Raw genomic sequence first — 25,730 nt, 5'->3', positions numbered from 1 at the left:
TCTTTCCAACTGTCATTTCTGGAAAGCTAATGAAGGTGAGTCACTGGGAAAAACATCTTAAAACTAAACTTACACAGACAAGTAGGCACGTGAATACTCAAAATTATACTTCCCTCCACTGTGCTGCTATTAAGTAGCACAGAGATAATGATGAAAACTTATTTGTATAATAAGAAGTAATTAGTTCTCAACTTGCACCCCACCAACTAATACAAATGAATGCATAAAATATAAAAACATGTTGCTTGAATTATAAAAGCTACCCTGGGGTAAGTCTATCCATGTGACTCTACCAAAACCTTAAAAATTCCTGTGTAAGCTGGCATCAGATGATTTTTCACTCTTGAGTTCTATTTTGCCAACCAAAGTTGGGAGTATTTTAAATTTTCCTTCATTTTATTCCTTGACTGAGGACAAATACAGACATCATATAAAGCAAAACTTAGAGCTAATCTTTTACTTGTATTTGTGTATCTATATATAAAGGCATGTGTATTATTCTACATATCACTCTTCATATTTTAAACTGTATATTCTTATTATAAATGCTGATACCTATGTATTATTGAACTTCAAAAACATGGATATATGACTGAGAGTCTTTTCCTTCTCATTAATGTGAATTAAAAGGAGCAAGAAGGCTGAGGTAGAAAAGAATCTAGAATTTAGAAATGTTAACCCTCATAACATAGTCAAGTAGGTCCTTGAATAAATTGCTTTACTACTACTTCGGCTCAAAAAACTCCTCCTATTAACACCAAGGATCCACAAAGCAAAAAATACAAAGGACTATTAACAATGATGTCAAATCAGCTAGAGGCCGCCAAAACATCCAACTTATAATTACTTGGCAATTTAAGCAAAACATCAAAAACGACTACAAATAAACAAGCAAAACCATGTTTATTTAAAATATCCCCCAAATGTCTTTGGCTCATAACTTGGATGGCAATATCTACTCTTGAACAAATACTCCAAACATCAGAGCTTTAACTGTTCACTACAAAGGTGAGTAACTTCTGGACCAAGTAAAACAAGGAAGTACAAAGAGGAAAACCAAGGTTCTATAAGAAAACAACACAGCCATTTGGCACATGAGTAGAATAATTAAACATCATTGCTTGGATTGTGCACAAGAGTAAAAATCACTGTTGAACAGCACCATCGTTAGCAAGATTTACTTCTTAAACATAGAAGTCAATAATCCCAAATGCCACATGCATACTTCTAAGGAGTACATTTCATTATCACAGGACTTATCTTAAAGACATTCCAATAGGGTTTTTTTTTTTTTCAATTGCAAAACAACTTCTCAGCATTGATTTAAGTTTCATTGATTTCAACAAGTTGAAATTCAGATACCTTGAATTCCACGAATAGGATGGAATTAGTAAGACAAGCTTGGAGCCTTTCAAGTTCTAATGGAAAAACATGAAACTAAAAAATTAGCATTAACAGAATCACCATGGGGTCAAGAATAAGTAGGGTAATAAGGCACCCAAAGGAAAAAGGATGTCGTCCAAACTTCGACTTAAGAGCTAATGACACACTCTAAATGCACTCAACTTCCTGGGAGCACACGGTAAGGGGAGCAAGAACTGAGAAGCCACATCAGGATGCCGAGGTTACAGAAGCGGCAATGATCCTGCACATTTAGCCAACTGGCAAACATCTCACGTCTCATCTGAAGAAACAACACTGCCAAAAACAAACGTCACTAAAGCAATGCACAGCTTTCCTAAGAATGAGCCAGCATTTTCTTGTATTTGATTTTGATAGTCTTACAAACACACTGATGCTGGCAGTTGGAGGGGAGTGGACAGAACAACTAATTCTGGTGTTTCCCGTTGTTCTTGTCTGCTTCTTGCTAACAACATATAGTTGGTTTGTAAAGGAAAAATGCGATTTCACTTTTAACTTTAAAAGAAAACCTTCTCTGTTTTTTTTCTCAGTAGAAAATGGATTTTTCTACAGTTTCTAGAAACACTGAAATACGAAACTTTGGTGTATTTCCCCATATATTAAACAATGTTGGCAAGAATATGCTTGAATCTATTGCTTTAAAAGTAACATGCATTTGCTGAAAAAATGCGATACAAATGTGCTTTAAGTGTCCTTAGTGTAATAAGCCGTTTCCCATAGCAGTATGTTTTTCCTGTCCTCCCCCTCTTCTTATCAAAATCTCAATGAAACATCAGTGCAAACTAGTCCTGTCTAAACCTTGCACATACGCAGAGAATTTTGTAATGATTCTACTCCATCAATTTGAATACTGGAATAGTTGATGTTGCTGACTTTTCTAGCAATAAAATTTTGCAAACATCCCATCTCTTCTCCCTAAGCTAACACATCTCTCAAACCATCTGCCTATTCCCACTCACGCTTCAGTTCTAATACCTGTATTTGCCAAAGAAAAAGCACCCTCATTATTGCCTTTCTCCATTTCTCCTTTTCTCTATGTGGACTGCACCACAGTCCCTTACCAGATGCTCACAGCCTCTGCCTAGTTACCTTTCTTTCCCTGTTATCATGGACTCTGCATTCTTTGACATATAAACACATTCCCCCACATCTTATTCCTAACAGGAACTGCAACCCATCTCTTCAGTGAATCCTGATGTTCCTGTGATAACAATGTCTTCCCCACCATCCTCTCTCCATAACGGGCTGTATCACCTCTCCCCCACAAAGGCCAAGAATAAAGGTTTACAGCATTTTGCCCTTAGACTCAATCTTCTCACCAACTAAAACCAATGTCCCCATCCACTCCCCTTCGACTGTACTTGGCCAGGCACAGCTGCCTGTCACTTCTAGAGACATACTGATGATCTTCTAAATGCCATCTGATCTCAAAACCTTTTATGTTCTACATTAGCCACATATTGGGGTATGTTCACACCTCAGACCGTGTCATGACTCAAAACATTGTTCAGTCCTAAATCTCTAACTTGGAAAAAATAACCACCCTGACCCTTGCCCCTACTTCTTTAATATGAATAAACCTGTTCTTTCCCCCCATGATCTTGATCTTGAGCCTTTCAACCCCATTTGGGAGTTCTTCAGTATGGGGACAGCTCAAAGCAATCCCAATATCATTAAGACCTCTGAATCATTCACTCCCTTGGCCTTTGACTACACCTACCATCTTTTTTAATTCCAAAGCGACTGAGCAATGATGGAATCAGTGCAAATCCTTGCCAATTAGTCTCAGCTACACTCCTGTTGCAATGTAGCCATCAATTTGCTCATCCCTTGTTGACTCATGCCTGCCCCCAGCAGCAATTCCAAACATTTTCCATTCTCCTTAATATTTAACCCTATCCAGCTCTCTCTTACTGTCAGCAATTATATAAGCTCTTATAAATCATATGTGAACTGCATCATCCTCTCTAATTTAAACGACTATCTTTTACATGTCTTAACATACAAAAATGTTTATAATTTGAATTAAATTTTGGTTATTTCCAACAGGAGCACACAATCTTCTTTTAAAAGACACAATCAGGGTAATTTTCACTATGAAATTAAATGATTACAAACTGTTATTCTAATAAAAAAGAAATTTAAAATCTAAACATCTTTAATAGAAAATGTCACTATTTTTTAAGTAAATAGTAATCCCTGAATTCAAACATGTAGTACACAGGTAACAAGAAAAATTTTGACTATTATCTTAATCCACAAACTTAGTCATTTTTAAAAAATACATCAACTTTGGGGCGCCTGGGTGGCGCAGTCGGTTAAGCGTCTGACTTCAGCCAGGTCACGATCTCGAGGTCCGTGAGTTCGAGCCCCGCCTCAGGCTCTGGGCTGAGGGCTCAGAGCCTGGAGCCTGTTTCCGATTCTGTGTCTCCCTTTCTCTCTGCCCCTCCCCCGTTCATGCTCTGTCTCTCTCTGTCCCAAAAATAAATAAACGTTGGAAAAAAAAATTAAAAAAAAAATACATCAACTTAAATTTCTCCACATGGAGGTCTTTTCTTTCCTTAATTACATTTTCACTCTATCTCCAAGTCCACAGCAAAATGCCTATATACTAGAGCACCCAACAAATAAAACACTCCAGCAAGCATACAGAAACCAGTTAGCTAATGCACCTAATTATGTATATTTCTCTAATGGAGTAAAATCACTAAATCCAGGCCACCAACTTTGAACACATCACCTTTTCTATGACTTAGTTTTCTCTTTAAAATGAGAATGAATTAGATGATGTCTTAGATCTTTTTCGGCTTTAAAATTCTGTAATTAGTGTTTATAATATAAGATATAAGCTCATTTAGCCTTTATGAGCCAGATTTAACTAAGCGTAGTAAGAAAAGTGCAAGATTCATTTCTGTCCTCAAGGAGTTAAAAAGAGAGTTGAGGGGGCCAAAACACCACACAGAAAATAATACAAGATAACATACAATCCAGTATGTTATCAGAGTCTTCCTGAGGGGAAGCCAGAGAAGGTAGGGAAGATTTTACACACGATGTAAAAACTGACACGTTTTTGTGAAGGGGTGGGATTTGGAGGGATGGAGAGACAAGGATTAAACAGACTTTCTGTCACGTTGGCTGTTTTAGATGAATTCTACCTGAGCCTAATCACAAACTTCTTAAATGGACAAAGTTGGGTTATACAGTGGTAGAGGGAAAGACAAGTTTAAAAAAGACATCTGCTAGAGAAAGAAGAACTCCACTTCTGTCTATAAATGGTTTACTAACAATTTCAAAAAATGCCTTCATAAATTATGATAGAGAATTCACACACCATTCGTCTGCTTACATCCAAAGATAAACATTGTCACAGTAAGCTGATCTGTTTGAAGAAATATTTCTGGAGCTTTGAGGGTTTAAAATAAGCCTTCAGAAAACTTTCAACAACAGTCACTTGTTACTGACTAATGAAGTCAGTAATATGACTGGAGCATCATCCCAACCACAAGTGGAGATGCGCTATGAGAAATGCAAACACCAGGATCTGCCAAGAAGGTCTGATCCATTTACACGCAAGCAGTGGTTATCACTGTATTGAAAAATTCACATTTCAGGGCCGCCTGGGTGGCTCAGTCGGTTAAGTGTCTGACTCTTATTTTGGCTCGGGTCATGATCTCATGGTACATGGGATCAAGCCCTGTGTCAGGCTCTGCGCTGACAGCACGGAGCCTGCTTGGGATTCTGTCTCCCTCTCTCTGCCCCTCCCCTGCTCGTGTTCTCTAAATAAATAAATAAACATTAAAAAAAAAAGAAAAATTCATCTTTCAGTTCATTTTCTTATTTTTTAAAATTTATTTATTTTGAGAGAGACAGAGAGAGCAAGAGAGAGCAGAGGAGGGGCAGAGAGAGAGAGAAAGAGAGAGACAGACAGAATCCTAAACAGGCTCTGTGCTGTCAGTGCAGAGCCCTATGCTGGGGTCGAACCATAAGATCATAACCTGAACCAAAAGAGTCAGAAGCTGAACCAACTGAGCCGCCCAGGTGCCCCTTGAGTTCATTTTCTAAGGCAGACATCAAAAGAGTTTAGGGAATGTTGGGTAAAAGATAGATGAAGTATAAAAAAAGCTTACTTACGGGGTGCCTGGGTGGCTCAGTCAGTTAAGCATCCGACTTTGGCTCAGGTCATGATCTCGCGGTTCATGGGTTTTGAGCCCCACATCAGGCTCTGGGCTGACAGCTTGGAGTCTGAAGCCTGCTTCAGATTCTGTGTCTCCCTCTCTATCTCTGCCCCTCCCCTGCTCATGCTCTGTTTCTTTCTTTCTCTCTCTCAAAAATAAACATTAAAAAAACAACAACAAAATGCTCACTTAAAAGAGGAGAGCAAAAATCCAAAGAATGTGGATGAAAAGAAAGAAAATTTGGAGAAGAGTTCACGTAGTCATTCATTACTATTAATTCAAGAGTATACTGTTCAAAAATTCAATTTGAATTTGAATTGAAATGTATTTTTAGTCATTCTATCAAGGGTTGTGGGGTCAAATACAGAAAATAACCTGTTATAAGATATGATTTATGAGCAGGTTGTTTATTAAGATCACTACACAAACTCCAGAAAAGGGGCAAAGGACCTCCCAAAGCACATTGGCAAAAAGGAAGCCACCCCTTACAAAGCAGGGTAAGCTGTGATCTTAGACATGACAACAATGGCTTTGTAAAATCCAAGTAACAATAAAAGCTTTGGGTAATATACAGAATTCGTTCAAAAATGACAGTTGGAGAGTGAAATATATCAGTGTATCCGTGATTCTCAAGCCAAATGACTGCTGTTGAAGAGATGCAGATTTCAAATTGTATGGGTATTTTGCAAAATCATTAGGAATTGTTGTATTTAAGACCATGAAAAGTAGTAATTTTATATACATCTTTACTTACTTTATACATCTTGAAACATGTAGTCATTTTTATACATTTTTAACGTATATTTACTTTGTGATTTTTCCTATTTTGACATTAAGTTTTTATAATCAGTTTCCTAAATGCCTAGATCTAATCATGCAATTATATATATTTTAAGTTTATTAATCTATTCTGAAAGAGAAAGAAAGCATGATTGGGGGAAGGGCAGAGAGAGAGAGAGAGAGAGAGAGAGAGAGAGGGAGGGAGAGGGAGAGAGAGAATGAATCCCAAGCAGGTTCCATACTGTCAGCACAGAGCCAGATGCAGGATTTGAATTCATGAACTGCAAGACCATGATCTAAGCCAAACTTGGATGCTTAACCAACTGAGCCACCGAGGCACCCTATCTAATCAAGCAAATATTAATACTATACTTCTCTCCAATGTCTTACAATGACCAACAGGGTTCAGCACAATCTGATAACCCCCTTTTTCTTTAATCTCAACTCCTACCACTCTCTCTTTTGTAGAGGGAGAAATTCACTCTGACAGATACACTTGTTTCTTTCTATTCCCCTGTCATTCCCCTCTTTTTCTTTCCCATCTGCATGAATGTGTGACTTGTGCAGTTGCAGGGGTCCCACACTCACAAGCTCCCTAAGTTTGGCTTAGTGCTCTGCTGTTGCCATGCTGAAAGTTGTAAGACAGTTTGAACAAGGGGTTCCATATCTTCACTGTGTGAATGACATAGCTAGTGTGACCTCTTGTGGAATATACTCCACTTTCTTCTGTGCTCCAATCATGCCAAACTCTTGCCCATTTCCAGACTTCTGTGTCTGTTGTTTCTTCTCTGAAATACCTTTCGACTAGTTCTTTACACAACTGATTCTTTTTCATCCTTCAGTCTCAACTCAAATAATTTCTCAGGCCAACCTTCCCTGATTTCTTTATCTAAAGTGCCTCCTCTAATCTTCTGTCTCATTATCCAGTTATTTCTTTAAAGCCTGCTTACTATAATCTGTAATGATCTCATTTATTTGTTTCTTTGTTCCTTGTCACACATCCCCTCCTCCTAAATGGAAAGTAGCAGGAAAGACTGTAATCTTGTTTATCTTGGTAGTACACTGATGAATTAGAGCTGAGAGCAGCATCTGACACAAGGTAAGTGCTCAATATTTATTTGTTGACTGAATAAATATGTTAATCATAGTAATAAATGGTACTTCATAAATTTTCTTGGGGGATTTTTTTTCCTAGTTAAAGTTATTGTGCACTATGGGTATTTCATCTATAATTCCATAGCATTTTCTAGAGGTTTCCTCTCCATATGTGGGGTACCTATTATTTGAGATAAGATACCTAAGACTGTGAGATTTACATGTGTATATTTTGTAAGTATTGCTGCCTTTCTGTCAATTTATAATCCAAAGAAGTAACTCAATTCCCTAAACAAAAGAAAATGTATAGTCTATGAATAAATTTTGGTTTACTATTTGGAAGGAAGCTAAAAAATAGCTGTTGACAGAAAATGAAGATACTTCAGAAAAAAATAGCTTTAAATCAAAGGAACAAGAATCGATATCTAATGCTAGCAAAACTGGAATATTAATAAAATGTGATAATAATGTAAAGTAGTATAAACATCTTTTGGAAATAAGTTGACATGAGGAATTTTGGCCATAAAAATACTCATTTCATTGACCTAGATCATTTACTTCCAGTGTTTTATTCTATGGAAATGTAATTTATGCAATATACAGAAAGAGCTATTTTCACAAAGATATTCTTGAGTGTTGTTTATAATATCAGATAGTTGAAAATAAAGTGTCCAAATACGTTTGAGAAAGTGGTTAAATTTTAGGAATTCACTCAAATATACTGTAACTAGGAAAAATCACACTGTGTGACAATAGGGGGTAACACTACCATACAACGTGTTCAGTGAAAAAAAGATCAAAATAACGTAAATATAAAAATAAATCTGAACAAAATCAGAGATTTGATTTGATTTAGGAGCTAGATTTATAAATTTTTTTTACTTTTTTACATTTTCTACTTTTTTGCTAATATAAATACATTTAATTATGAATATATATATATATATATATATATATATATATATATATATATATATGTATTTTAAGTGGGCTTCATGTCCAGTGTAGAACTCAGCACAGGGCCTGAACTCAAGACCCTGAGATCAAGACCTAAGCTGAAATCAAGAGTCTGACACTTAATCCACTGAGCCACCCAGATGCCCCTGAAAATACATTTTAAATGTGTCTAAAAGAAACATGGTTTCTGAACATATAGTATCATTTTCAATGTAGGTCAGTGTGAGCTCTTAAAAAAAGGTCGCTAGCAAAAAGTTAAGTTTGAAAATCAAAACACAGATGTACACAAAATGTAACAGAGTAATTTTTCTGAAAAAACTATAATTATTTTGTATTAATGTATTTGTATTTTGTATTTGTATTTTGTATTAATTATTTTGTATTAATTAATGTATTAATGTATTAACATAGATGTATTTGTTTAAAAGAAAACAAAACCACACACAAAAAATTAGTTAAGTAACCTTAGAAGTGATTTTTTTCCATAGGAAGTTAAGTCTAAATGAACAGAATAATTTTGACATTAGTTAATTCAAAAGCAATATGTTGTTAAAAAAAAAAAAAAACAATAGGAAGTGGCTCAGTACTCACAGGTATACAATATTCCACCATTGGGTAATGTAATTTGTGACCTTTTGCTGTTCGACCAGAAAAAAAGCAACTCTGGCAGACATCATAGTTAAAATGCTTGAGGCTTCTATACCTAGAGAGAAGAAAAGAAAGTTCATTGGCTTGTATGTCTATTATTTAATCCAAATCAATTATTTGTGGTAAGGAATTACTTTCATCCAAATCACCATGGAAATAAAAGGCAGACCGGCCACAAATGTGGAATTTTTCTTAGTACCTTAGCTCCAAATTAGGGCCAGGAGAATCTTGAATTTCACAAGGGAAATTAACAAAACCACCTCCCAAGTGGAAAAAAAAAAAAAAAAAAAAGCAAAATTTGGAATTCAAGTCTCTAAAGCATGTTTCCATCTGTTTCAACATGATGAGAAGACAAATACCCACGTCAGACTTTCTGTAATGTGTGAATGGGAATGCAAATGGCAGAGAATTAGAATCATGTTTATTAGCTTGACACATCCAACTTTTATACCATCAGTAAGAAGTGAATCTCAAAATTTCCTGACAAAGCTTCCTCCTGTGAAGGTAAACAGTAGGGTTCATCAACTTCACATTAGAACTGGGCAGAAGTAACAAAGTAATCAGATGATTTCTCACTATTTAAATGATGCTTTCTGGGGGTGCCTGGGTGGCTCAGTCGGTTGAACATCTGACTCTTGATATCAGCTTCTGTAATGATCCCAGGGTCATGGGATCAAGCCCCACGTCGGGCTCTAAGATTCTCTCTCTCTCTCAACCTCTCCCCCATTCCCCTCCAATTTTTCTCTAAAATAAATTTTTAAAAAGTGTTGCTTTCTGCTTACTAAGTTTGATTCCAAAGGCCTTACAACATCACCGAATCCTATCAGAGCCATGTACGTATATTGAGTCATACAATTATCATGCATAAACGTTTCTGGGATCTATATGAATAGAAATTCAGAAAAATCTCTGTTTCTGGGGCAAAGTGGTATAACAATAATAATAATAAAAAGATAAGTTTCATGTAGTGGCTATAAGAAGGAATGACATTTTCAGATAGACAGAATGAATATGCTAAGCATCCCATTTATTGAGGACACAAATCCCCAGAGGGAATCAGTGGGAAGGGATGACGGACATACACTGAAGTCACAACAAAACGACAGAAAATAGTCTTGTGCCACCACTGGAGACAGATCGTCTCACCTGAACCCAACAATTGGACATTCTTTACAGATGTTGCATTTGGCCTGATGTTTTGCAGTTTCGGCTGCTGCCACTCGATGTAAAACCGGTAGCCAAACCATGGACTGTGGCTCCAGACGCATCCAATCTATAAACTCTTTCACACTTATCTCTGGCTTGTTGTTATTCTGGTAAAGAAACAAATATATGGAAAGTGAAGAAAATGTCTTCATTTAAATTGCAGTTGGTGTTGTATTATAATCTTCTGAGAATCTACATGAAGTGAAAGAAAAGTTATAAAACTGTTTCCAGGCCAGCTAAATTACAAAACGTTAAAGGCTCTTCATCGGACAGAAAATCTTAGAATTTAAAATTAGAAAAAGCAGAGGTTAGGGGCACCTGGGTGGCTCAGTCAGTTAAGCAGCCGACTTCAGCTCAGCTCGTGATCTCGCAGTCCGTGAGTTCGAGCCCCGCGTCAGGCTCTGTGCTGACAGCTCAGAGCCTGGAGCCTGCTTCAGATTCTGTGTCTCCCTCTCTCTCTGTCCCTCCCCTGCTCATGCGTGCTCTCTCTCACTCTCTCTCTCTCTCAAAAATAAATTAAAAAAAAAACATTAAAAAAAAGAAAAGGCAGAAATTATACAGGAAGGAGAAAAAAACTCAATACATTAAGAGACTCAGATTAAAAAAAACCCAAAAACCAAATCACACAATTCTAGTACTCTCTTCACATAAACATTTTAATCCTATAAAACTCATTCATTTAATCTTTCTCCTGCTTTTGTGAAGGTCATCTTATGAACCAGTACATGGGAGAATCATATTTAGAATTTTCATTTGGTGTTTTTTATATCTCTAAAACAAGTAAAAGGACCATTATAAAATGTAATAACCCATAACATCGGTACTCCTTAAAGAGATGGTGTGAGCATTTTTTTTCTCAGCAATAATAAATCACTGGATATGCTTTGGCAAAATATCTGTAGCCTTTTCCCTTACACATACGTATAACATCAGTAGCAACATTTCTAGAATGCTTTTATATACAGCAAGCATTAAAAAGAATTTTGAGATTCGTATGGAAAAAAAAAACACTAACCAATTAGTTCTATAACTCGGTATGTAATCATGCTTTCATGAGCATCGTAAGAAATCAGAGGAGATTCAGGTGAATATAGTAAGGACACACAACCTCACCTGAAGGGCTCAGAGAAGGATTTTCAGAGAATGTGAGATTTAAGCAAACATCCAAAAAAAGAATAAGGATTAGCAATGAGAATGAAGTTTGTAGGTGAAGGGTAAGGAAGAATATTCTAAACAGAGAGCACATGACCAAAGATGCTAGGGCAGGAATGAAGGATGTAAGTAAAACTACGGGTGGAAAGCAGACAGCAAGAGGATGAGTGGTAAGAGGAGAGGGCCAGGACAACGTCAGGGCCAAATCATAGCACTCTCATAGCACATTTTAAAGATTGAGGGTGTTATCCATTGACAAACAGTAAATCTCCTTGAGGAGGTTGCTGTTCCTTGAACCATGTGCTTGAAGAAATAAAAGGCATGCTTAAGGGATGGTACCCAGCGTCTTCTACCATGTGGGTCCAGCCCAAGTTTCCCCTACCAGTTCTCGGAACATCCTCAGTACCATTCCTGGCACATCCTACGTTCCAGGGATCCCTCGTGTTTACCTGTTGGAAGCAGCTGCGAACACTGGGTTCGATATTACTGCCCCCAAAAGCTGCTACTTCGCCCAGCTGACGAGGGATCTGGATGGCATCATGAAGTAACAGGCCAAGCTGCCTCTGGTCACACATTTCTGTTGGTCCCGCCACTTCCTTAAAGAGATCTGTGAGGAGGAGAGCCAAGAGGGTAACTTCCATCCGCTTATACCGTTCTATGTAAACAATGTCTTTGGTTCTGTCATTTAAATGATGTAGATTAAAAAAAAAATCAAGTGGACACGAATCACGTTAGTTATCTAGGGAGAAATTTCAGGTAAAAATGATCCACTTTTTCATAGAAATGAATACTCTTTTTGGAAAGGAATTTCCAAGTTCTGAAAATTCAAAAATCGCAAAAATTCGAAATGCTTTCCATGTGAAGTTTTCCAAGAACAGAAAGAAGGGGAGTAAATACTTACTTGATCCTAAAAGCCATTTTCAAACAATATCTGGCAAATGAATATCAGACCAAAATGTATCATTTTTGTTTTTTTGGGGGTTTTTTTTACGGGAAATAATGCCAAATGTAACACTGTTAACAGTGAATTTTCAGACAACTGAACCAAGCTCAGTAATACTGACACAGTGATTATAATGAAATGTCACCTTAATTATAAGCATACATACACAGAGAAAGCAAACCTAAGGAAGATAAATTTAATTTCTATTACCATTTGTTTAGTTAGATTTGGTTAGAGTTCTACTTGTTTATTTTTCTTTTATTCTAACTTTTTAAAACATTTGAGTATAGTTGACACACAATGTTACATTAGTTGCAGGTGTGCAATACAGCAATTCAACATCTCTATATATCACACTCTGCTCACAAGTGTAGCTATCATCTGTCACCATCCAATGCTGTTACAACACCATTGACTATATTCCTTATGGTGGACCTTTTACTCCTGTGATTTACTCATTCCCTAACTAGAAGCCTGTATCTCCCACTCCCCTTCACGCATTTTGTCCAAGCCCCCACCCACCTTTACTTTGTTAAAAATAAGACTATCGGGGCGCCCTTGGGTGGCTGTTGGTTAAGTGTCCGACTTCAGCTCAGGTCATGGTCTTGCAGCTCGTGAGTTCGAGCCCCACGTCGGGCTCTGTGCTGACAGCTCAGAGCCTGGAGGCTGCTTCACATTCTATGTCTCCCTCTCTCTGCCCCTCCCCCGCTCATGCTCTGTCTCTCTCTCAAACATAAATAACGTTAAAAAAAAAAAAAAGACTGTCACAGCCAGAAAATATTTATGCAGGATTCTTATGATTTGCATTTTAAACCCATTCCTAGGAAGAGACATCCTAAGCACTAATGTTCTACACAGACAAGTACACGTTTCAGTGACATCAATCACACCTAACTTTCTTCTTTTGAGGAAGACGGTTGTACTACTATGCTACCATGAAGGTAAAACTACACACAAAACACAAACCGTAAGATTCCTTCTCATTTTGACATACTTCTGAATTCTGATATAAGTTCACATTTTGATATTCTAGTCATAAACAAAAAGGAGTATCAGAATGTGGGGACAGGTCACAATCTAAAACCCAAGTTCCAACAAATCAGCACAGAAGAGACACAAAAGGTCATTCTAAGAGATCTTTGTAAATGTGGTCCTGATAAAGCAAGAAAGCCACTCAGCTATAAGCAAGGTCAGGCAGTTGCTAGAACCTAATCAAGAGATATTCTCAAGAAGGCATGAAGAGAGAAGGAGGGGTCACCAGGGTGAAGACACTGACATTAGCCATTGCAAAATCAATGTGCAGATGGCTACCACTTGACTCAGAATAACACCTCTGCCATGGAGTTTGGAGAGCAAATTGCCTTCAATATTAATCTAACAAAGGAAATAATAATGAGGAAGTGTTCTGATGTCACTGGGGAAATCAAAACTGGAATCAGAGCTGCTAAGGACTTCAAATTAAAAAAACAAAACCAAACCCCAGAACATTTCCAAAGTCTCGATACTTACAGGAAAGATTTAAGGACTTCAACCCAAGAGATGTCTTATTTAATTAAGTCCTAAAACGGCATACTTCATGGATTAAGATAAATATCAGAAATTGTCATTGCAGGGCTTCTACTTCCCTTGCCATAATCTGAAAATTTAATGTTGAATGATACGGAGTATCACATTTGCCAACATTTGTCGGAAGTGTGTCCACTGTATTACGAGTGTCTGAGTACAGATATGCTGAAATACCACCCTCGGCTGAAAGAGTATACATTTCAGAAATATGCTTGAAGGTAGGTGCACAAATAAAAAAAACCCTTTGTATATTGTGTAGAATTTGGTTTTTGCTCTATAACTATAGTCACTGTGTTGTAACTCTTTCTTTTGGTCTGAGGTTACTCTCTGATAATCAACTTGAAAACGAAAGAGGGAGGGGAAACATTGATCTAGGAAAACAGATCATGCTGACATTTTAAGATTCGTGATCAACTTTGAGGTTGAATTTGTATCTGTTTTGGAGTGAGATGAGAACCATGATGTAAGTGTTACTTTTAAGGAACCCTAAATTCTTTCAGGAACACATGAAAACCCCAAACTACAGAAGAGGAAAAGTCCTTTTCTCATACTGGCACAGTGATGCTTTCCTTAACATTTTCCTTTCCCACTCGTAGAAATAACCTTTTTAGCTTTGAAAAAATGATTATTTTTGACAATTATGATGCTGAAGACAATTTAAATCCTGGATACATAAGGTGCCACCAAACAAAAACCTTCTGCAAAGCTTTTTTTCTGCATGGTTTACTAGGGTCTGACTCCATCAAGGTACCTCACCTCCTGATCTTACAATCAGTCTTTTGTTTCCTATAAATCCCACATTTCTTTTCACTGACATTCTTGTCAAACTGTTTTAAGAAAAACAAGCCATCTTGATCCAGAGCTGAAATTTGCAGCCAAATCACCTCACAGACATTCCAGAAAATAAAACTGTTGAAAAATGTATGTTCACAGAAGACGCAAAACTCAATTAAATGTACAGGACCTGTGATCAAACATCTCCACATTCCTTCTCCCCAAAATGTACGGATATATTCTGTGAAGAAACATCTAAAGACATGCATGGCAGGATCAAGTCACCCACATTTTATGGACAAAATTAAATCAGAAAAATGTAAAAGTGTGGAGACACAGCAGCAATTGCTACAACTGTGATTTCTAGGTACTTTTCACATATTATCCCTAATTGCTTTCAAAGCGAGAAATGTTAGCTTCATTCTTCAGTTGAAGGAAGTCCATTAAATTTTAGCCTCTTGAAATGTGAAATGGGAGTAATATTGCCTCTTAGCTGGCGGTCTTCAGTGGGATCACGTAACCGGCCCAAAGTCACTTAGCCACTAAGTGGCAAAGCTGAGATTTGAAGGCAGATGTCCCTGGCTCCCCAGTCCATCCCTTTCAAAATGCCAAGATGCCCACCCTTCATGAACTGACAGCTAAAAGGATACCACTTATTTATTTGGTGAATTAAAAACAGAACAGAATAAAAATATTTTATCACTTTTTATTTTCTCACACTATAAAATATAATTATTTGTCAATGTCTGTAATAGTTCTAGCCCATCTCAATTTTTTTTGACATTAGAAGTACACAAAGTTCTCCTATAAATATAGTATAAAGGTTCTAGTCCATCTTAATTTCTTTTCAAGCATTGGAAATATAGAGAAGTAGAGAAAACTTGGGCTTTGGAGTCAGAAAAATCTACAATCTAATTCTAGCCCCATAACAGCCTCTTCAGCCACTGACTGGATTTTCAACCTATCTCAGTAGTCATTTTTTTCATCTGGAAAACAGAAGTCACAGTGCTTACATTCTGAGGTGATAGAATTAAATAAGATGTATATACAGTTGGTTCTCACTCCATCGAGGCACCTCACCTCATTTCACACAACTCCACATCACTTCTTAACTGGCACCCTTTATCTAGTCTGGTACATGTACATAAGGGTTAAAAAGAATGGAAACTCTTATTACAAGCAAACCATATAAAGTAAGCTGCCAATCGATTGTTATTATCATTATTATTACAAAAACACTATCGTATAGGAAAGGTCTTACATACATCTGTATTTTTCTTCTAAGAGACCTTTGGAGAGAGACATCAATCCAATCTTCAGACTCTGCACTCTTATTTTTCCAGTTCGACCCCTGTAATTGTAAAAATCTCAATGTGTTAGATGCATTTAAAGCTATAAACAGTAGGCTAATTATTTCTGAATATCTATTTTTTGAGGGTAAACTATTAAAAAATAATTGCATATTAGAGATGCAATTTTTCTATTCACTTTTAATAATCAATTTTAAGCTGATACCACAATTTCATGACATATTTTAATAGGATGTTTGACCTAGTCTGGAAGAATATGTAGCCTGAAGTTACTTTACATGTAACACATGAACTAGGAAGGAAAACAAAGGTAAAATAAAAATGATAATCATAAAGCTGAAAAAATATTTTCAGAAATACTATGAATTAGAAAATATCTGTTAATAATTACAAATGCAAGATTTAAAATAGATAGCTAAAGGGGAGCCTGGGTGGCTCAGTCAGTTAAGTGTCTGACCTTTGATTTCAGCTCAGCTCATGATCTCATGGTCATGAGATACAGTTCTGTATTAAGGTCTATGCTGGGCATGGAGCCTGCTTGAGATTCTTGTTCTCCCTCTCCCTGTGCCCCTCCCCTGCTCGCTTGTGCTCTCTCTCTCTCTCTCTCTCTCAAAGAAATAAAAAAGAAAAATTAAACAGCTAAAGCTATATATAATATGCACGTAGCTTAATAAGGCAAGAAAAGGATAATGATATATCTAAAATCAAATGTAAGAATACTGGAATAGTATACTGAGAGCTGATAACTGGTTAAATACTTAAAAACTTATTGTCTTCATAGATTTTTATCTCTGCCAACTCAGTTTTTTAAAATTACTATTGCAACTTAATAGTCGGTGATCTTACCTAGACAGGTGTGAAACCTCTGTTTGAGGAAGTATTAAATTATAATTAAATACAAAATACACTAATTACTCAACACCAGGAAATAGCTTTGTACTATGCCGATGAGGGACTATAAGTTAACTAGAAGAAAAATTTTATCTTTAAAAACACAGAGTTGTCTTCATTCTGTCATTTATCAAAGAATTTCAGAGTTGTCTATCAAATCTCCCAATGTACTTCAGCCTGGGGATGGGGAAAGGCAAATGCAGAAACTACAAAAATTTGTAACATGATCCTTGCTATGGAATAACACACAATCCAGAAAAAAAAAACCAAAACAACCCTCTATTGTTATCTTTATTATTCCATATTCAGGATCTGTTTTCAGTTTAGGTTTTTAATATCAATTTTCTCAAGATATGTTTCCAATACACAAATACAGTATACCCAAAACCTATGACTAAATGTCTATGTAACTTTATCATTACATAAAATTTAGTAATTCATCCTATCTCAAAAACAGATAAATATTTGTGTCATGTAATTTTAATTTTAGGTGCTCTTATTATCAAACTGTGTTTAAATCTTGTTCTTCTTGATATTCCTCCTATGAATACTAATTGATATCTTCTATTCTCAAATTATAAATACTAAGGTAAATTTCTGTATATATACCATAACATATAAAGTATAAAATAAATAAAAAAGGAAAACATGCTGAGAGATCAGTAAAATGTATTTTCAAAACAGTCGCTCAATAACCTAGAGTTTATAATCTATATTAAATCATATCCAACAAGCTTATCAAACCCTTAATATGCATGTGCACAACATTCTGAAGTGACTTAGGAGATAACTAACACTTAAACTGAAAATAAATATAGCATTATAAGGAGAATCTAATTTAATATACTCATTGCAGTTTCTTACCATTATAGAAATACTTCCAAATTAACCTTAAACTGAACCATGGTACAAATTGTGTTTCTAGTTCACATTTTTAGGTGTTTCCTAATTATCGCAGAAAAATAGACTATGTCTGGCTTCTTCCCTCCAAAAATCAGGAAATTTTATTCTCTGGACAGTCAGACAACAGACTTGCAGAAGATAACAAAAGGCTGTGTGGATGGACTGGTACATGGGTGTGGCTAAGGGAAAAGCAATCTCTTATGGGAAAAAAGATCCAACTGATGCGTATTAGAGGATGACCTCCGGTCTATGGCGATAACACAAGAAAATGACTACTGAAAACGTCAACCATCCATTCATCACACCATTAATAGTTATGAAGGTGTACTGTGATCCTGGCATTGTTGTGTATCATGAGGACCAGCAGAAAAGTACAAGATAAAATTCCCACCTGTGATAAGGTCACATACTAGCTAGAGAGGAGACAAGAAAACAACAGGAAAAGCACAAGAAAATAGGAGACTAAGCTTTATGTGTGGGAATAATCAAGTACAAGATCATTGTGGTTGACTAGTTGTTAATGACTAGTGATTAGCCTGAGTAGTTATTAGTCCCAGTAGTTACAACATATGATAGAAAAGATAAGCCTCAAATCCGACCCTGAAGACATGACATAGCTGGACTGTCCCTAGGAGAAGGTTGATTATCATAGGAAAAGCCTGGGCAAGGGGACAGAGACAGGGGTGTGAGCATCGGAGACAAGACTCGTTCAGGGGTAGCAAAGACTTGCATCAAGGCTAAATGGTTGATAAAGTTGTCCAGGTTATATGGAACCCGATGATAGAGGGCTTCAATGTTAAATAAGATATCTGGATTTGAGGGAGAAGAGGGAGACAAAGAAATTTATTAGTGAGTAATATAACCCAATATTTAAGTATTTGGTTCCCTGAAAGTCTTCATAAGTAACTTCTGAAACTAGTTTAACTAGAAAGATATGCACCTTATAAAATTATATCCATCTTGGCATAGTATAAAAATGAGTTAACACTGCAGCAAATGAGGTTAATATTTTCTGTGGGACAAAAATATTTAAACCAAGCATTCCAGACTGTTGCTTTAAATCATGATTTAAACATTTTTGATTTCTATTAAATTTAGAAGGAAGATTATAAAATGAAGGCTTTTTAACCTGGGAAGATGAAGACTGAGTGAGGCTGTGAACTTATAAATGGAATAAATTTTATCTGTATAGTTTGGAAAGCCTTTTCTACATATAGTAGTTCATTTGCCCTTCATAAATATCTTATGTATGGTAAGCACAGTAGATATTTTTATCTCAGTTTTTCAGATGAGATATTGAGATGCCAAAAGTGCAGTGGTTGGCTGCCAAGCAACCAGAACCAAAAATTTGGATTCTCATCATTCACAAGGGAAGAAAAGATTTTTTTTTTTGAAAAAAATCATAATATTAGGAGTTGGACACATGTTAAAACTTAAAAAGAAAATTAAACTTAATGTAACTTATAAAATACTATTTTTCTTCGATATGGTGATACGGCAGAAATAGTCAAGTTATTATCAAAAACCCCGAGTATTAGTTCCCTATCTACCACTAATGTATTGCATTGGTGGTTATGGACAAATTGTCTTGTCTCACTGGTTCAGTTTCTTAATCAGTAAAATGAAGAGGGCAGAATGGAAGATCCTCAAAGTACTTCTACTTCCAGAATCCTCTGATCTCCTGGGTGTGTATCACTCATTATTTCAAGAACCGCCTGAGTATACTTCAAGAGCTGAAAATATCAGTTCTGGCTGTATCACACTACACAAAGTAAGGCAGTTAAAAAATATATGGTTAATGAGTGAATATCAAAATAGCCGAATGAATGGAAAGGTTAGATCGTGGTGCCATTTCCAAAGTTCAGAGACTTATTAGGGTCCAAAATGTCCTAGTGCATTGGATAATGTAGATTATAGTTCCATTGGATTCTCAAAGAAAACTAATGACTTGAAAAGAGTTAATAACTCTTGTTTAGACAAACTGATAAATCACAGTTGTTAGAGAAATTTGGGCAATCAACTCTGGCCATCTGAGACTACCATCATATAATTAACTGTGCTTGTGGGGTTTTTCCCCGCCCTTAGGTTAATTCATGATATTTCTCTCCAAAATAGAAAACCAGACTGAATGCATACACCATTCGGACCCAGCACGATCTTCACTACGTTTCTTTGGCATGGAAGGAAAATAAATCCTAAAAGCGTTTTTTCCTTTAAAATGGAAAATTTCAAGAAACCATCTTTCTAAATAAGAAACAGTACTTTAGTGTAGCATTTTCCATGTGTCCACACTTGATGATGGAAAGTGGAAATATGCCAACATTTACTTCCCTAGAATAGGAATCACAACATTTCACATTCACATTCTACCTTCTCACCTAAGTGGCACAATTCCCTTCGGGCTGTCCAGTGAAAACAGCAGATGTATGTGTTATATGTTATGAGTTATATCCTCCTAAAATTCGTGTATTGAAGCTCTATCCACCTAATACCTCAGAATGTGACTATATTTGGGAGATACAGTCTTTAGAGAGGTAATTAAGTTAAAATGAGGTCATAGGGTAGGCCTCAATCCAGTATGACTGATGTTTTTATAAGATTAGAACACAAACACACACAGAAGAAAGACCATGTGAAGACGCAGAGAGAAGGCAGCCATCTATAAGCCAAGGAGAGAGGCCTCAGAAGAAACCCTGCTGACACCTTGATCTTGGACTTCTAGTCTCCAAAACTGTGAGAAAATACATTTCTTTTATTAAGCTACCTAGTTTGTGGTTCTTTGTTATGGCAGACGTAGCAAACTAATGCAGTGTGTTAGAACTGGAGGAGGGTGATTGAACATTTTCTCCAATTCTTCCTTAAATCATTACTCAAAATATGCACCTCTACCTTGCCACTAGAGAACTTAATGAACTTCTTAATTAGGTACTGTATGAATTTAGCATTCTTCCCAGGCCATCAAATTAAGTTACAGGCTTTGTAGTTAAAACATTTCATTGACCAGCTCTTTGGATGAATTTACTATATAGAAAATACCTCTTTTGGAGGTTTAAAAAATTGAAGATTAGCTAAATAGTGAATTAATGCCAAGAATCATATTTTACCCTAGAAGTATAAAAAAATCACAATAACACAAAATGTATTAAAAGATACCAGACAGGGAGATAGTAAATCCCACATTCATTATTATAACTGAGATTCATGCTATCTATCTGTTCTTTGGTGAGTTTCTTAAGAGTCTTAAAGTACACAAAAGCTATTTATTTTTTTATAAAAAAAAAAAACTTTGTTGTTATATTTATGAATATTGAAAGAGGAAAAAGTTTTCTAAACAAAAGGATAAACAAAATTTTAATCAAATCATCCCTAAAGCTATTGTTGTCACCATTTACTTCTTATACAGAATCAATCAGCTGCTAAACGTGTGGATTTATAAACTATCATCTATCTTCTTCCTCTCTAAATCAAATAAGAGGATGAGAAACACAAATTTTTATGCAGCTAATTAATAGAAAATAACTTCTGGGTCTGAGAGAAAAACAACAGTTCTCATTTTCTTATTTCATCTTTGCATACTTTAACCCCCTACCAGAAGAATGAATAATTCCTAATGTTTCAGAAATGTCAGCCCACAGCAGGTCTTTCTAGAATTGATTATTTCACAAATGCACTGTCACATTCAAAAAAGCCAAATTAATGGCGAATGAGTTATGCTGGAAGTTGAGAGTGCTCTTTATGTAACAGTGAGTATCTAATTAAATTACAGATATTAGAGTGTCCTATAGCATAAATTACTTAAAATACCATACAAACACATCACCCCTATTGCAATAAATAAAGCTAATAACAAAAGAGAAATTAAATCCCTTTAATTGCCATTCAAACTGCTCTTAGGTTGTCATACAAAAATTGCAGAGTGGATTATTTTAACTCATAACAGATATAAATTTTTATCTTTCAAAAAAAGACACACCAAAAGACATTCTGGAAGAAGAAAATAGGACTTATTTATATTAGGTTTCCCCTAGCAAATATGATATGACAAAGTTGACACCATTTACAAACTGAAACAAAATCTTGAAATAATGGGTGGACATTCTTTTTGGTTATACTGTTGGTTAAGAGCTCAAATTTGGAAAGTTATTCTTGTACAACAATTAACATGTATGTTTCCACTAAGAGAAGTACTTTGGAAGTACCTTTTCAAAAAATTCACTTCAAAATTTACACATTTTGCATTATCAACACATTTCATTTGACGATTATATTTTAAAGAGAAAAAAGGCCAACTTACGTGTCATATACGTTGAGCAACCAGTTTAGACACATATCCACACAGAGAGGAACATTGACCAGATCCTTATGCATTTGTTCAAGGCCATCATAAGTTGTTGTCAGACAGTTGATGACGTCTGGAACACTAAGAAGCTGATCATTCTGGTTCAGTTTGTGCTGTTTGAAAACTTCATTTGTTGTATTCAACTCTAAGAGATCCACTAATCAGATGAGAAAAAGGAATACGCACAGTCATTACATTATACAACCTAACAACATTAGAACAAAAACATTTCTAATCTTAAGTATTTAGCTTCTTCAGTTTAAGAATCTACTCTTTCAAGCTAATCTCAATTTTTAAAGAAATAAATAACATTGATACTCTTATATTTCTAAACTCCTCTTTTATCTGCATCTCTTATTTTCATGCTTTTGTATCTACACTTTGTTACTTTTCAATCTGATCCCATTTTTTTTGCTCTGTGGAATATCAATTCTTCCTACTTTCCTTTTGTGACTTTTCTTTTCTCTTAAGGCTTTTTCTACTTTTAGATATAGGAAGGCACTGGGGTGTCTGGGTGGCTCAGTAGGTTGAGTGCCCAACTTCGGCTCAGGTCACGATCTCGCACGCTGTGAGTTCGAGCCCCGCGTCAGGCTCTGTGCTGACAGCTCGGAGCCTGGAGCCTACTTCAGATTCTGTGTCTCCCTCTCTCTCTGCCCCTCCCCCACTCATGCGCTCTCTCTCTCTCTCTCTCTCTCTCTCTCTCTCTCTCTGTCAAAAGTAAATAAACGTTAAAAAAAATAAAATAAAAATAATAAATATAGGAAGGCATAAATAAATCTAGTCCAAATAGTAGAACATCTAAAATATGGCACTGCTCTTCTCCTGAGACCAACCTGCTCACCCCCTCCCAGTCATTGTTTATATCACTGCCAAACTAATCATTCTGTTTTTCAACATGCACATCATGAGATACAAAATTCACTGAAAATGGTCAGTTAAAGAAGTTGTTCTCTACTTCCTGCTGAATCAAACCTGACCTAGGATGCCCTCCCAATCTGATCCTAACCTGGTTTGCTTCCTTTGATGCTTTGGCATATAGGCCACTGTAGCTACATGAGATTTGAAGAGGTCCACAGTACAGACCCACATCCATGGGTCTCCATGTATTTGCTCCCACTTCTACATTTCATGTGCAGAACATCTATGGTGGGACTGGCCGGTGCTAGAGCAGGGTAGAGCAGGCTAGAGCAGGGCACAGAAGAACAAGCTGAAGACCCTGCTCTCAAAGATGGCCAGTCAGAGAAGGAGAGTAAGCATACTACTAAGGAGTGAAAATACAATAGGCGAAGAATACATAGATTTCTATGAGAGGAGTAGAAGGAGCCTGGAAAATGCTCCCCTGGGAGGTGGGGATTTGAAATGGGCCTTAAAGGATAAGAGGCAAGAGACCATGTAAAGCAAGGAAAGAATTCCAGGAAGACAGAACTTCTTGGGAAAAGACAAGAATTCAAGGAAGTCTGGGGGGGGTGGGGCTCTAATATGACAACAGCAGTGTGGATGGTAAGTGGCTTACACGTGGGTGGCACGTGGTTATGGTGTGGCAGATACGTGGCACTTGAAGGGCTGGCATGTGTGCCCTATGGGAGACACTCACAGGCCAGGAGGAAGAGTTTTAGACAAAAAAGAAGAAAACTTACCTAATCTTTCTTTTTAATCAACTTCTAGTCATTCCATTAGCTAACCGGGAACAGGGAAACAGGAGATTATCAAATTACCATGCACCTGTACATTTATTGAGTACAGAAATGACTTCTAAATCTGAAGAAATGGGTTTGGAAAATTACAGAATCCACATGAATTTAAGGACTGCTCACTGAAATTCCGGCTTTAAAGAATGTTTTCCCTATCTCCATAGTGAACTTTTTAATATTAAAAGAAATCAGCTTAGGGAAACTTTTTATTTTAACATAACCACCTATTTCCTCTTTGCCTGACACAAAACTACCTACCTTAAAAAATACAATGACATATTTTGACAGTTAAATAAAATGAATGAATAGCTTCCTTCGTATTTATCTATTTTTAACCATTGGATAACTACTAATTTTGAGTTTTTAAAGACATGAAATGTGTCCACTCTAGCTGCCTAAACACTACATAGAATGATTTATTTTTTTCAGATTATCTACAATGGAAAGGAACTGCTTTAGAACTAGACAGATTAAAATGATTTCTAAAACAACTCAACAGGGAAAACTTTATAAAAAAAGAGAGATAGAAAGAACAAATGTAAAACTCACAAGTCTGGATAGTAGGTCAATCCATTTGTTTCCAATGTCAAATATATTATTGGTAAAATGTCAACTAATTATAAAAATAACTTATGTAAGCTTTACATGAGTTAGTGAGAGACGGTATCAGAAAGAAGACTAAGAACCATCTAGAATCTTCAATGTCATTTTCATCCCACTTTTTGGCAATATACACTATTTTCAATTATAAACTTCCAGAGGGCAGGAGCAAAATTCAAATTCATTCTTCACAGTATCTGACAAAGAGAAGTGCTGAATGACGGCAGCTACAGAACTATAATTTCACACAGATACAAATAAATATATTCAAACACTGCCAAAGTGCTCTGAGTTTTCTCAATTCCAACACTAATCATGCCAGCAACTCAGCACTGCTATTGTATCCACACATGGCAATAAAGTGACACTAGACCAAATTCCAAAAGACCACTTCCTGGATCGTGCTGCCTTTGCATTTCTTCTGGAAAAGCCTCCTTTGTAACACACTTTGTAGCTGTGACAGTAATGTGCCACATCCCACAGACTATCATGTCTTCAATTTTTAGTGATTTACTTTGGCACTTTGCCTTAATGCCTAAGCCAGGCCATACATCTTCCTGAAATGTGTCACACTTAGGTTCCTTTAAAAAACTGACTACATTTAAATCGCACAAAATTATGATTTTCTCTTTTCCAAGGGAGACAAATGACAGCTCAGTCATGTGGCAAATAAAACAAACAGCAGAATCATTTTCTAACCAACTTTCAGACTTTTTTTTTTTTAATCTCCCATATGAGGCACAGGGGATCGAATGGAAATGGATCATACTTCTCCTGTTCTGCAAAAACACACAGTTCAGCACCTGACCTTGGGCTTCCGTAACTCTTCCCGTGTTCTTGGAATCTTTGGCCATTCCTTCTTTCTTTTTAAGTTTATTTATCTATTCTGAGAGAGAGAGCATGCACAAGCAGGGAAGGGGCAGGGACAGAGAGAAAGAGAGAGACAGAACACGAGAGAGAGACAGAGAATCCCAAGCGCAGAGCCTGATGCACGGTTTGAACTCATTAACATGAGATCATGACCTGAGCTGAAATCAAGACTCAGATGCTTAACTATCTGAGTCACCCAGGCACCTGACCATTCCTTCTCCGCACCTCTCCGACCCTCTCTTCCTCAGATATCTCAGAAGGACAGGTGGCACTCAAGGACTTGAATCTGCTGCTTCACTCTGTAACCCTGATACCCTCACTTACTTTTCATTACTTCAGTTACTGCCTTCTCTCTGGATGGCTCCACACTCTGGTTTCCATCCTGATCTCCTACCTAAACTCCTGACC

General features: G+C 36.4%; 1 protein-coding gene across 9 annotated transcripts in view; it reads right to left on the bottom strand.

The window, feature by feature from the left end:
- Positions 1–25,730, bottom strand: part of UTRN (utrophin) — a 519,130-nt gene that overhangs the window by 39,882 nt on the left and 453,518 nt on the right. For all 9 annotated transcript variants that reach the window (XM_045499918.1, XM_045499921.1, XM_045499919.1 and 6 more), the window contains 5 exons: positions 22,117–22,318; positions 15,984–16,069; positions 11,885–12,042; positions 10,224–10,390; positions 9,021–9,132 (listed from right to left, as the gene is read on the bottom strand). In XM_045499918.1, coding sequence (XP_045355874.1) covers positions 9,021–9,132; positions 10,224–10,390; positions 11,885–12,042; positions 15,984–16,069; positions 22,117–22,318 — 725 coding nt within the window. The remainder of the gene's footprint in view (positions 1–9,020; positions 9,133–10,223; positions 10,391–11,884; positions 12,043–15,983; positions 16,070–22,116; positions 22,319–25,730) is intronic.

Source organism: Leopardus geoffroyi, chromosome B2 (genome assembly GCF_018350155.1).
Source record: "Leopardus geoffroyi isolate Oge1 chromosome B2, O.geoffroyi_Oge1_pat1.0, whole genome shotgun sequence".
Lineage (NCBI taxonomy): Eukaryota > Metazoa > Chordata > Mammalia > Carnivora > Felidae > Leopardus > Leopardus geoffroyi.
The sequence above is the reverse complement of the archived record's forward strand: the minus strand, read 5'-3'. Positions and strand labels throughout refer to the sequence as shown.